This window comes from Monoraphidium neglectum (genome assembly GCF_000611645.1).
Source record: "Monoraphidium neglectum strain SAG 48.87 unplaced genomic scaffold scaffold00276, whole genome shotgun sequence".
In the NCBI taxonomy this organism is placed as follows: domain Eukaryota; kingdom Viridiplantae; phylum Chlorophyta; class Chlorophyceae; order Sphaeropleales; family Selenastraceae; genus Monoraphidium; species Monoraphidium neglectum.
In genome coordinates, this window is record NW_014013352.1 from 20,631 (window position 1) to 31,935 (window position 11,305).

Sequence of the window (11,305 nt, forward strand, 5' to 3'; positions counted from 1 at the left end):
CCGCCGTGATGGCGGTGGCGGTGGCGGTGGCGACGGGGGCGGGGTGGGAGGTGCGTTTGTGGTGCTGGCGGAGGTGATGCAGGTGCATGGCGCAGCATCAGCACCATCGGCAAGCTGCCTCCGCTGCTGTTGCTACTGCTGCTGCTGCTGATGATGATGACGATGAATGCGTTGTCCTGCCTCTGGCAATGGGTGAGGCGGCGACAGTCCACCAAGCGCTGGTGCAGCACGTGGACCACCTGTGCAGATCAACCGATCTCTTGTAGCGTGAACCCAGCCGGCTGCGACCCGCATGCATGAGCTTCTTGCAGAACAGGCAACCCACGCTCACCTCCAGACGCAAACGTGTGCATCTCTGATCACCTGCGCGCTCTGCACGCCGCCCAATCCGACTGTTAGGTATGACGCCGAGACACTCAGCGATGACGGGGTGGATGAGGAGGAGGACGGGGAGGGCTCAGAGGACTGCACGGGCAGCGGCAGCGGCAGCGGCAGTGGCAGCGGGGCCAGCGCGGCGGGCGGCGGCGGCGGCGCGGCGGGGCGCGGGCACGTGACGAACTACGCGCAGAATGTGGACGGGCAGGTTTGGGATCTGGAGATGCTGCGCAGCTGTATGGGTGAGGCTTGACGGGGGTTGTGAAGGGGGGGTGGTCAGTGTTGTGCAGGTGCTGGGTCGGGGTGGGCAGCTAGGGGCTGGACATGGGTTGGTGTGTCGTTCACGAGGGCCCCAATGCCACAAGCCTGTCGTCGTGCGGCGTCGTCGCACCGCACAACGTGCGAGCGTGCCAGCTGGCAGCGCTGGCTCGATCGCACGCGCCGCCAACCTCCACAATCCACCCGTGTGTCCAGCTTGCTGCGCCTGCTCTGAGCTTTCATATCTCTTGTCAACTTGAGCCGCATTTCAACCAACCAAGTTGGATCGGTGGTTTGTGCCCAGGTGGCGAGGCGTACGACCGCCTGTGGTCAAAGCTGGTCAGCAGCGCGGCGCGCGTGGTGGCGGCCACCCTGCCGGAGGTCCTTGCGGAGCAGGCCAAGCACAAGGCACCGCCAAACTCATCGTTCGAGGTGAGGGCGGCACGGGCTGATGGCGAGGGCAATCAGGCTGCGGCGCGCGGCGCAGGCCGTGCGTGAGCCTTCTCGCGCCTGCAACGGCCTGGAAGGTTGGGGCCCCTCCAGCATCGCCCCAATCCTGCCACGGGTGGTCAGGTATCCCCGCATTCCCTCAACCTGCGAGCGCGACGCGGCTCACCACACATCCACGCGGGGCGTTGGCCGCAGCTCCTGGGCCTGGACTACCTGGTGGACTCTCAGCAGCACCCCTGGCTGCTGGAGGTCAACGGCACACCCTCGCTGGCTGTTGAGCACAGCGACCCCAAGGTGGAAGCGCTCATTCACACACAAAAGGTGTGTATGCGCGCCCCCGCACGTTCACCCGCCCGCGCACATTCTCTTGCGTGCGCACGTTCACATGGCTCAACACATGAGCCTGTGCAGGGGCCCCGGGGGCGCCTTTGCCCTGCATTTGGCGCCATTGCAGCCGGGCGAGTCCGGCTGATGTGCCTTGTGCAGGCTCTTGTGCCGTGGCAGCTGCTCTGCAGGGGTGTGCAGGCCGCAACACCCGCAGCAGCCTGCACGCCCGCCCTCTCCCGGCCTGCTACGCCGGCGCCGCCCTCGCCCCTTCCTCCAACAGCGCCCCTGCCATCCCCCCTCCTGCGATTTCGCGTCCTCCGCGCCTGCGCCGCCAGTCGGGGATGGTGGTGGACATGGTGTCCCTCCTCGGCTGCGCCACGCGCTTCGACGACCGCTACAATCTGCTGCGCGCCGCCGTCGCCAAGGACCGCGCAGCTGCCCGGCAGCTGCGCGCCGAGCTGGCCGCTGCCGGCGGCGAGGAGTCCGCCATGGCACTGGCGAGGCAGGAGCTGGGCGCGCGTGGCGGCTTTATCCCGCTCGCGCCGCACTTCCCGGTGCGCGAATCGTATGACAGCGGGTATTCGATTCCCTGGGGGGCGCGGGACTACAAGCTGGCGTCTTGGATGGAGGAAAACGCGGCGGAGTGGCAGCAGCAGGGGACCCCGCAGCAGCAGGCGGTGCAGCAGCAGCGCGGCCGGCTGCGCCGCAAGCAGGCCGGCGGCGGCGGGCGCGAGGGGGGCGCGGGCGGCGCGTTGGTTGGCGGCGCGGCGACCTTGGACAGCGGCCGGAGCAGCAGCAGCAGCGAGGCGATCGTTGCGTCAGTCAGGGGCGGCGCGTGGCCTCTCGAGGTGGGGGAGCTGCGGTAGCGACTCCCTCGGCAGTTTATCGTCTCGAGCTTGGCAGCACCAGCGTGGTGCCCATCCTCAAAATCACTGTGTCCAACGCAGCAACCACTGTTGAACGCGGCGGCACTGCTGTGTGCAGCGTGTCGTGAGCTAATTCTTGTTCTACTGTACGTACGCAATGTCACTTTGCCTGGCCACGTCTTCTTACACGCTTACCAGTTACCACAACTCAGCCGCCAGCACCAACACGTGCACAGCGAGCGGCGCCCGCGGCTTGGGGCAACGCTACGTGGCCCAGTTATTTGTGGCGTCTGCACCGCTGCCTGAAATTCGAGTGTATACTCGCGTAATCTCCATGTGTAAACGTTTGCACAGTCGTTGTCCAAGGACTGCGTGCCCACGTCTGACGTCCAGTACAACTGTGAAGGTGAGGACGGGCGCAAGACTCTGCGCATTGGCCATGTGGCTGATTGGCTCCCCTGTCCTGCGGCTCAATGGCAGAAGTTCCTTGAAGACTGCAGCATCACTGAAGTTGAATCCTGTTGATGTGCGTCCTTGAACCCCACACTTAGCGGGGCGCAGCCACCTCAGCCCTAGCCGCGGGTGCCGCCAGCAGTCAGCTGGTGGCGACCAGTACATGCTTACTTGGCCAGCACAAGATCAACGTACAGTAAAAAAATCGCATGCACTGCGTTCATCACGTCATTGCACACCCCCGTCTGCACTGCAGCTGTTGACAGTGGCAGCTGGCGCCCCTCATCCATGATCTGGGGCCGTGAATTCTTGGGAATAGTAGGTTAGCCACCAAAAATGTGGTCTGAACAGACGATCGGGCTGACCCTGGCAGTCTGCTCGAGCATTTTCATCGGGTCGAGCTTTATCATCAAAAAACGGGGGCTCAGGGTGGCTGGCAGCACAGGATTGCGCGCAGGTGGGTGGGTATAGTGCTAGCGGGAGGTGCAGAGTGCAGCTAGCGGTTGGACCGCTACGCGCTCCGTGCAGATTCCGCAGCAACAGCGCAGCTGCACTGTTGCCGCCGAATCCGCGCGCCTGCAGCTGCCGCTCGACGCCTGTTCCGCTCAACACCTACAATCACAGCGACGGCGCGAGTGCAATCGGGCGGCAGCCTCAGCCACTTGGTGCCGACAGAGGATCCCCAGCCGCGGCGGCATGACAGCGGCATGAGAGCTCGCATGCCGACCTTCGCATCTCACGCCCCAAACAGGCGCTGGCGGCTTTGGTTACCTGCGGGAGCCGATCTGGTGGGCGGGCTTGCTGACTATGGTGGTGGGAGAGGTCGCGAACTTCGCAGCCTACGCGTTTGCGCCCGCCATCCTGGTTACGCCGCTTGGCGCGCTCAGCATCATCATCAGGTGCGCGGCCGTTGGCCAGCAGCCGGCGCTGTGAGTGATGTCGACCCCTGGATTGCTGGATAAATCCAGCAACAACAACAACAACAACAACAACAACAACAACAACAACAACAACAACAACAACAACAACAACAACAACAACAACAACAACAACAACAGCAGCAGCAGCAGCAGCAGCAGCAGCAGCAGCAGCAGCAGCAGCAGCAGCAGCGACACCAGGTTGAGAGCAGCCACAACTGCATGGCCCCCCGATTAGCGCACCCCCTCAACACTGTCGAACGCCCCGCCTTGCGACGCAGCGCCCTACTGGCGGATTTCATCCTGAACGAAAAGCTCAACGTTTTTGGATGGGTCGGCTGTGCGCTGTGCATCAATGGCAGCATCACAATCGTGCTGCACGCGCCGGCAGAGCGGCAGCTGCAAAGCGTGCTGGAAGTGTGGGATATGGCCATGCAGCCAGGTGGGCAGCGGTACGTGTGCTGCGTGTTTCCGCCCCAGTCTTTGTGTTGAGTTGTTTGGGAATACCTGTGTACTTGTGTTCGCTCTGCCCTCCTGACCCAAAACTCCCCCAGCCACTCCAAAACGCCACCCCGCCTTCCCACTCACCACAAAGGTTTCTTGCTGTACGCTGGGTTGGCCACCCTGACGATTGTGTACCTCATATACTGGGTGGCGCCCAAGCACGGCACCACCAACATATTTGTCTACATCGGCATCTGCTCGACAGCTGGCAGCCTATCAGTCATCAGCTGCAAGGCGCGTCCTCCTTGGCCGCACGCGCCGTGCGCCTTGCCCTGGGCTTGGCGTTGTGAAGCGTCCCTCCGCACAGTCACCGCTTGGGCGCAGAGGCCCTTTCGATGACTGCTGCCAAATTCAGCAAAAAGGAAACTCATACGAAGGGCCACTCCACCTGGCACTGGGGTCCCTGTTTGCCCCTGTCACCCTCTCATACGACACCTGCCTGCGCGCCCCAACCACCCAACGCTCCGTAGGCGTTGGGTATAGCCCTGAAGCTGACCTTCCAGGGCAACAACCAGATGCTGGACCCTCACACCCTCGTGTTCATAGTGGTGCGCTCTCCTGCCTACCAACGTCACCTCTAAGCACACGCGGCCCCATCTAAGCACCTGCCGGCCGCTGGCCGCCCATTCTTGTCCCCAGCGCCTGGGTGCCCAGTCTGCACGCCAGGCCACGCCTGTCCCTCCCCCTCCGCAGCCCTGCGCACCTGGCTGTGATGACCTGATCCCCCCATTTCTTCACTCACCTATACATACATACACACACGCACATGCCAATCACAGGTGCTTGCCAGCTGCCTTCTCACTCAGCTTGACTACCTGAACCGCGCCCTTGACCTGTTCAACACCGCCATAGTCAGCCCCATCTATTACGTCATGTTCACACTTCTAACCATCACTGCATCAGTCATAATGTTCCAGGTCGGTCGCCTTTCCTTGCAACGAATTGTGGTGGCTACTGTGCTTTGGGGCGTCCCTATCGCCACAGTAACTGTTGTTTGAGAGAGAGGGAGAGAGAGAGATTTTGACTCTCTCTGTGTGTGTGTATTTGTGTGTGTGTGTGTGTGTGTGTTTGTGTGTGTGTGTGTGTGTGTGTGTGTGTGTGTGCACAGTAGTGCGCACCTGGTCCTTTCGCTGTTGTGCATCTTCAACGCTGTCCTCTGCTCTGAAGCCCTCTCCTCCAAAGTACGGCCTGACACCACCAGCTCAAGAAACCACTCTCTGCATCGCCCCTCCCCCACCACCCCTAACCCACCCTCAAACTCACTGGTGCTTGCAAACCTCAGGACGTTCAAACGACGGTGCAGCTCGCCACAGAGGCATGCGGCTTCATCACAATCGTCGGCGGCACCTTCTTGTTGCATACCACCCGGGACATTGACCTGACACCCCTGGACTTGGACAGGCTCACAAAGAGCGACCGGCCCAGCGAAGACGGCGGCGGCCCAGGCACGCGCGCGGGGTCGGCCGGCGCGGCCGCCAACCTCCGTGGCCGCCGGACGGCGGTGCAGCAGCAATCTATGGAGCTTCTTGGCGGCGGCGGGGGAGGCGGCGGAGTGAAGCATTTGACGTTGGATGTGAGCGGCGGGGCGGACGGCGCGGGGGTGGTGGCCGGGGACAGAGAGGACGAGCCGCTCATCAGCTCTGGCAGGAAGCGGTAACAGCAGCCAATCGTCATGATTCAAGTGTCTTGTGCTGATGTTGCGCCAGCTGCGTCACATTGTGATCGTGCACTCGTGTAGCATGTGTTTTTATTTTATTTCCTGCTCCGCTATTGAGAGCACATTTTCATTGGATCCCAATGGTTGTGCTGCTGGCCGCTGCCAATAGTAGCAGCATGTGATTACAAGATGTCTTAGTAACTCCAGCAGCTGCTGAGCCCACGCATCATGACTGGTTCGCTGAAGGGTCCTGCACCACTATCAACACAAAGTCGTCCCCTGAGGTGGCGGGGCGCGCGCCGAGGCAGGCGGGGTGTCAGAGCGGGCCCGCCTGTTGATCTGCTGGGCGCCAGCGCGTTTCAAGCGTGTCGCCGTCGCACGAGCAGCGCGCGCCCAAGCAAGAGTCAGCTGCCGGGTCTTGGCCCAAGCTTCCTCCCTGCAAGCAAGGTTTTTCCATGCGGGCGAGCCGGGCGTGCGGCGACGACACAAGGAAGCTGCATCGCCGCAAACAGCAGCGCAGCGTCACCACTCACGCGGCGCCACCATAATCTCGTGCTTTGCGCTGCGCACGCGCAGGAACTCCAGGTCGTCCAAGGGGTCGAGCTCCCGCACCATGGAGCGCGCCAGGGCTGTCAGGCCCGGGATGGCCTCAGAGTACTCTGCTGTGAGGGCCTCCTGTGTGGGGCGTGGCCGTCCAGGGGGTGCGCGCGTTGTGGCTGCACATGGGCAGCCGCGTGTGCATGCCTGGCTTGGCAAAGCATGCGCATGCGCATGCTCTTGATTGCCCAGTCCATGCCACAATCGCGTGTGAGGCTTGGGCTGGCTGCTGTGAGCGGGAGGTGGGCACTGGGCAGGCGTGGGGCATCGCCCTCATGTGAAAAAGCCCCAACAGCGCCAACAGGGGGGCCTGATGCTCACGTCAAACGTGGACTTGTGTACCTGCCCCTCTGCACCCACGACCAGCAGCCCAAGCACGCCCTGGGTGTGGTAGATTGTCAACATGCTGTCAAGCGCGCGGGTGGGGTGCTCGTGCAGCCAATGCACGGCAATGCACACATCAGCACGCAAAGCCGGCGGCGTGACATGCACTACGCACCTTGTGTTTTTGGACACGCTCTATAGTCTCCATCACGCTAGACGCCTGCACATGTACGTGCAACGAGGACGGAACAGGGGTGAGTCCCCGCCATCAACGATCTCGCCACGTGGTTGCCTGGGTCATGGCATGATGAGATGGCGTACTACTTCTAATCGATCGATTCGGCTACGCTTACCATGGCGATGGATGCTGCTGATACCTGGTCAAACAAGAGCCAGATCACAACACTGTGCTGTCGTAGGGGACCGTCTATGTATGGTATGTGTCGTGTCAAAACGGATCAGCTATCCCAAGGATGAGATGCGCATAGAAAGCTTTCATGTTCGTACTCTTTCATTCCAAGGGCTGCTTGACGGATGTCGCGCCACGCCGTGTCAGCCCGTGTGGTGGTCCCCGTGACGAGAGCGAGACCTCGCCACAGATTCCTTGCCGATGAAGCGTGCCAGATTCCACCATCTGATGATTTGATTGCTTCCTATGGTCAACAGCCCTGCGATTACTGGACCTGACCACAAAATGATATTTTACTTTAAAGAGATGACTTTGGAGGACACAGTAAGCCTTGGGCAAAAGCGCAACGTGCGACCTGGCTTATCATAAGAATGTGTGCTTGCACCGGCAGGCTGCGCCTAATGCTGCAGCTGCAGTTGTGATAAGTCTGCAAGTCCTTGGGATAGGTGGGACCCGCGATTGCGGCAGGTGCGCTCTGACTGCATAGCGTGGCGCAGTCGATCAGCCCCCTGCTCGCGAGCCACTTCGCAGTTGCTCATGCATGGCCCGCAGGCAACGCCACACGAAGCGCGGGCGCAGGTGCACTCGTCCACTCAATACCGCCGCCAGGCCCACCACCCGCGGCCCAGCAGCGACCTCCGGCTGCCGGGAAGCGCCCGCCTGCTGTCCAAAAGCAGCGCCCGCCGCCTGCGCGTGGAGATCCCCGACGCGTTCAGCAGTGTCTTGATGATGTTGTCCAGCTGCGCGCGCGACTGCGCGTACGCGTCCGCAACCTTCTTGGCCGCGGCCTGCTGCTCCGTCGCGGAGACACCTGGGAATGCCGCCAGCAGGGGCGACGGGGCAGGCAGGGCAGGGCAGGCAGGGCCGCGTCGTCGGGCCGTGGAAGCGCACGGCAACGATGGTGCGAGGAGGCGCAGCAAACTGGGGCGCCTCGGAAGCAGGTGTGCGCCCTCAAGCACACGTTGTCGCAGCTCGCTGCACCAACATTATCTCGTGCTGCATCACACTGCGCGCAGCTTCAACTGCGATAGCAGAGCGTCAAGTCGGTGACAAACGGCGCCGCACCTGGGATCGCGGCTATGTCCGCCTGAAGCTTCTTGGTGGCTGCGTCCGCCCGCGCCAGGTAGGCGGCGCGGTCGCCCGCCTTGATGGTCCCAGCAGCAAAGGTCGCGGTGAGCCCCTGCGGACGTGGGCGGGATGGGGCTCGGCACACGTGCGCGTGTGGCTCAACTGCATCGTGATATGCTGCCCCAAAGCAGCCCGGATGGGTAATGAGCCAGGTCTACCAACGGCCGACCCCACAGCCCTTGGCCGTTGCGGCCGCCGAGCCCCCGCGTGGAAAGCGCCGCCGCGACCCACACCGGAAGGGCACGAAGGAGAAAGAAGACACCCCCACCCCCACACGCGCACGTGCGCGCGCCCGCCCACCTGGAGCACCGCCACGTTGCCCTTCCGCCACTCCCCCATCAGCTGCACCCGCCTCGCGTCCGCCGCGGGCGACGAGAACCACCGGGCGGTCGACACGTCGCCCGCCTGGACCTTTGCCCAGCGCGAGCGGGTCTCGTTCAGGATGTTGTAGGCCGCCTTGTTGAACTCGCCCATCGCCTCCGCGCGGAGGCCGCCGGTCAGGCCGGGGATGGCGCGCAGCTTGGCGACCGCTTGGTCAACAATTACGTCCTCTTTGGTGCTGAAGGCGGCCACGTCCTGCTTGGTGATCTTGCCGGTGGCGGCCTTGGCGTTGAACGACTGGGGAAGAGTTTCGGGGGTTGAGGAGGGCGGGCTGGTGGGGGTGAGGCTGCGGAGGGTTGGGTAGGAGGCGGGCGCGGCGGCGCTCACAGGAGTGGAGGTGGTGGGCGGCGGTCACGCGGCGGCGGCGGCGGGGGCGGGGGCCACACCTCATCAAGCACGAGAAGCTGAATGGTCATGTTGGCAGCAATCTTCACGACGTCAGCAAACCCGGTCGGGGCCCTGGTGACAGCGGCGGACGCAGGCGCTTGTGCTGCGTATGAGATAGGCGGCAAGTGGCATGTGGCTCTGCTTGGTGTGGCAGGGTCAGCATTTTGCATGTGTGGCTTACTCATCACAATGAATTTCAGTTTAACGTGCTGGCACAAGGTCCTTTGGCTCGGTCCAACCGCGTTCAAAGGGCGTCGGCGGGCACGCCCCATCGTGGCACTGTCCGCACCAACCTGATGCGACCGCTAGCCCCAACACTACAGCCAAGCACAAGCCAGCTGCCCTCATTCTACCCGCAGTGTTATATGCTTGACGGCTGCCACGTATTCTAGTCGTGGCGTGGGCCGAAGACTGCGAGCCGGGCTGCTCGGCGGTGGTTCGTTGGCTGTGCCGTGGTTGATGAGCCGTCAAATCAGAACCATTTCGCGGAATCAAACGACTCACACTCACCCAGCATAGCACAGCGCGGGCCGCGCAGCACGAGTGCGCCACGTACGCGCAGCTGCTTCCAGTACCATAGCAAGTCACCCGGGTGCAGCTCCGGTGCCGCCGCTTCGCCGAGGCTCGCAGACGCGACGTCCCCTCCTGGCCCTTTGTGCCGATCCCCCTGATCTTCGCGGCCGACCATGAACGGCACCTTGTTCCGCTACGGCCCCGCGGCGCCGCAAGTCGCGTTCCGGTCCCCCGCTGCAGCCGCTTCCGCGCACCCGCCGGGGCCTCAGCTGCGGCGCCACCTGGTGCTGGTCGCGGGGCTCACAGAGGGCCTGCTCTTCGCGCCCTACGCCCAGCAGCTGGCGGACGCGGCGGCGCGCGCCGGCTACGCCTTGGTCCAGGCGCAGCTCGCCTCGTCATACCAGGTGCCGCCGCACCGCCGCTGCGTCGGCCTGCGCGGCGCGCCCTCCCTGCTCTCTTCCCCGCTCGCCCGCAAGCTGATGCTATCCCTCGATCATAACCAATGGGCCTCGGGCGCACGCACTTCCTTGAGCGTTCCTGCCTTCCCATTTTGAAAGACGGCTGCCGGTGACGAGTGCGACCGCAGGGCTGGGGTGTCGGGAGCCTGGATGCAGATGCGGACGACCTGCTGCTGCTGAGCCGCCACCTGCGAGGGTCCATGGGCAGCGAGGGGCTCGTCATAATGGGCCACTCCACAGGGACCCAGGTGAGCGGAAATGTGCACGCACTTCGCATGCCGGTTGAACCGCAAGCAGTCGAGATCCCCTGGCCGTGGTCGCAGCCACAACATCAGGAGCAGCAGCTAGTAATTGTCGCCAGCACGCGCTGTGTCATTGCTCTGAGTTGCGAAAGACTTGGGCCAAGCCAGCCGCCCAACGCCCCGGTCGCGTCGCCACGCACCGCATGTTTGCGAGGGCGGCAGGACGCGGTGCGTTTCTGTCAACGCCACGGCGGGGCTGAGGGCGCGGCACCACTGGACGGCGTCATCCTTCAGGCGCCGGTGCGCGGATTACGGTTGGCCATCGGGCTGGCACGGGTGTTGGTCTTCAACAAAGAGCCTTCCGCGGTGGTGACAGCGTGTGTTGGAGGACTGCAGCTTTCATGCATTGAACACACAGGATCACCATGACCCTGACAGGCTCGACACTGCGCTTGCCAGGCACGTGGCGGGGTGGCCCAAGGTCTGCTCGCTCCCTCCTTCTCAACCCCTGCACTCATCACCAAAATCACCCATCCTTTGCCTGCAGGCCTCCGATAGAGAGTGGCTTTCCCACTTCTATCCAGACATCGTCGGCCTGCTTCCATCAGCAAAGGCAATGGTGGCAGCTGGAAGAGGGGATGAAATCATCACACGGTCGCCGCCAGACCTGGCGGCTGCGCCCCTGAGCGCCACTCGGCTGGTGGCCCTGACTGACAGGCTGGGGGATGATGACATGTGGAGCTGGTGAGTGTTTTAGGTGACGTTTCCACTACCATTCATGCTGACTGGGGCAAACCATTGTCCTTCGACACCCTGCACTGCCTGCAAGCCAACACCTTGCATGCGCACCCAAAATCTTCAAACTCGATGCGCCGCTGGATTTCCCTTGCCTCAGGGACCTGAGCTCTGAAGAGCTTGCAAGCCTGCTGGGCCACATGGCGCGCTGGCCGCTGCTGCTGCTGCAGTCGGGTGCAGATGAGTGCGTCGTGGATTCAGCCACGATCCCAGAGATGGGGCAGCGGATCATGGCGGCCATGGGGACCACGCGCAGCGGCGGGG

The 11,305-nt window shown here is 63.2% G+C and overlaps 5 protein-coding genes across 5 annotated transcripts; 3 read left to right on the top strand and 2 right to left on the bottom strand.

The window, feature by feature from the left end:
* Positions 1 to 8: 8 nt before the first annotated feature.
* MNEG_2447 (hypothetical protein) lies at positions 9 to 2,276 on the top strand (the record flags this gene model as incomplete). The annotated part of the gene is made up of 5 exons (XM_014049078.1): positions 9 to 43; positions 400 to 617; positions 938 to 1,065; positions 1,279 to 1,404; positions 1,746 to 2,276. The coding sequence occupies 5 exons, from the start codon at positions 9 to 11 to the stop codon at positions 2,274 to 2,276; spliced, it is 1,038 nt and encodes a 345-aa protein (XP_013904532.1).
* A 789-nt stretch (positions 2,277 to 3,065) lies between these two features.
* On the top strand, positions 3,066 to 4,731 carry MNEG_2448 (hypothetical protein; the record flags this gene model as incomplete). The annotated part of the gene is made up of 6 exons (XM_014049079.1): positions 3,066 to 3,186; positions 3,481 to 3,628; positions 3,698 to 3,847; positions 3,928 to 4,088; positions 4,242 to 4,369; positions 4,621 to 4,731. 6 exons carry the CDS (start codon positions 3,066 to 3,068, stop codon positions 4,729 to 4,731), a joined length of 819 nt encoding a protein of 272 aa, XP_013904533.1.
* Positions 4,732 to 6,329: 1,598 nt separating this feature from the next.
* Positions 6,330 to 6,936, bottom strand: MNEG_2449 (hypothetical protein; the record flags this gene model as incomplete). Its single annotated transcript, XM_014049080.1, has 2 exons — positions 6,330 to 6,482; positions 6,904 to 6,936. The coding sequence occupies 2 exons, from the start codon at positions 6,934 to 6,936 to the stop codon at positions 6,330 to 6,332; spliced, it is 186 nt and encodes a 61-aa protein (XP_013904534.1).
* Positions 6,937 to 7,730: 794 nt separating this feature from the next.
* Positions 7,731 to 9,062, bottom strand: MNEG_2450 (hypothetical protein; the record flags this gene model as incomplete). The annotated part of the gene is made up of 4 exons (XM_014049081.1): positions 7,731 to 7,948; positions 8,203 to 8,317; positions 8,566 to 8,883; positions 9,033 to 9,062. 4 exons carry the CDS (start codon positions 9,060 to 9,062, stop codon positions 7,731 to 7,733), a joined length of 681 nt encoding a protein of 226 aa, XP_013904535.1.
* Positions 9,063 to 9,719: 657 nt separating this feature from the next.
* Positions 9,720 to 9,950, top strand: MNEG_2451 (hypothetical protein; the record flags this gene model as incomplete). The annotated part of the gene is made up of 1 exon (XM_014049082.1): positions 9,720 to 9,950. A coding segment is annotated over one exon (231 nt), but the record flags the coding sequence as incomplete, so codon positions are not given.
* Positions 9,951 to 11,305: the final 1,355 nt, after the last annotated feature.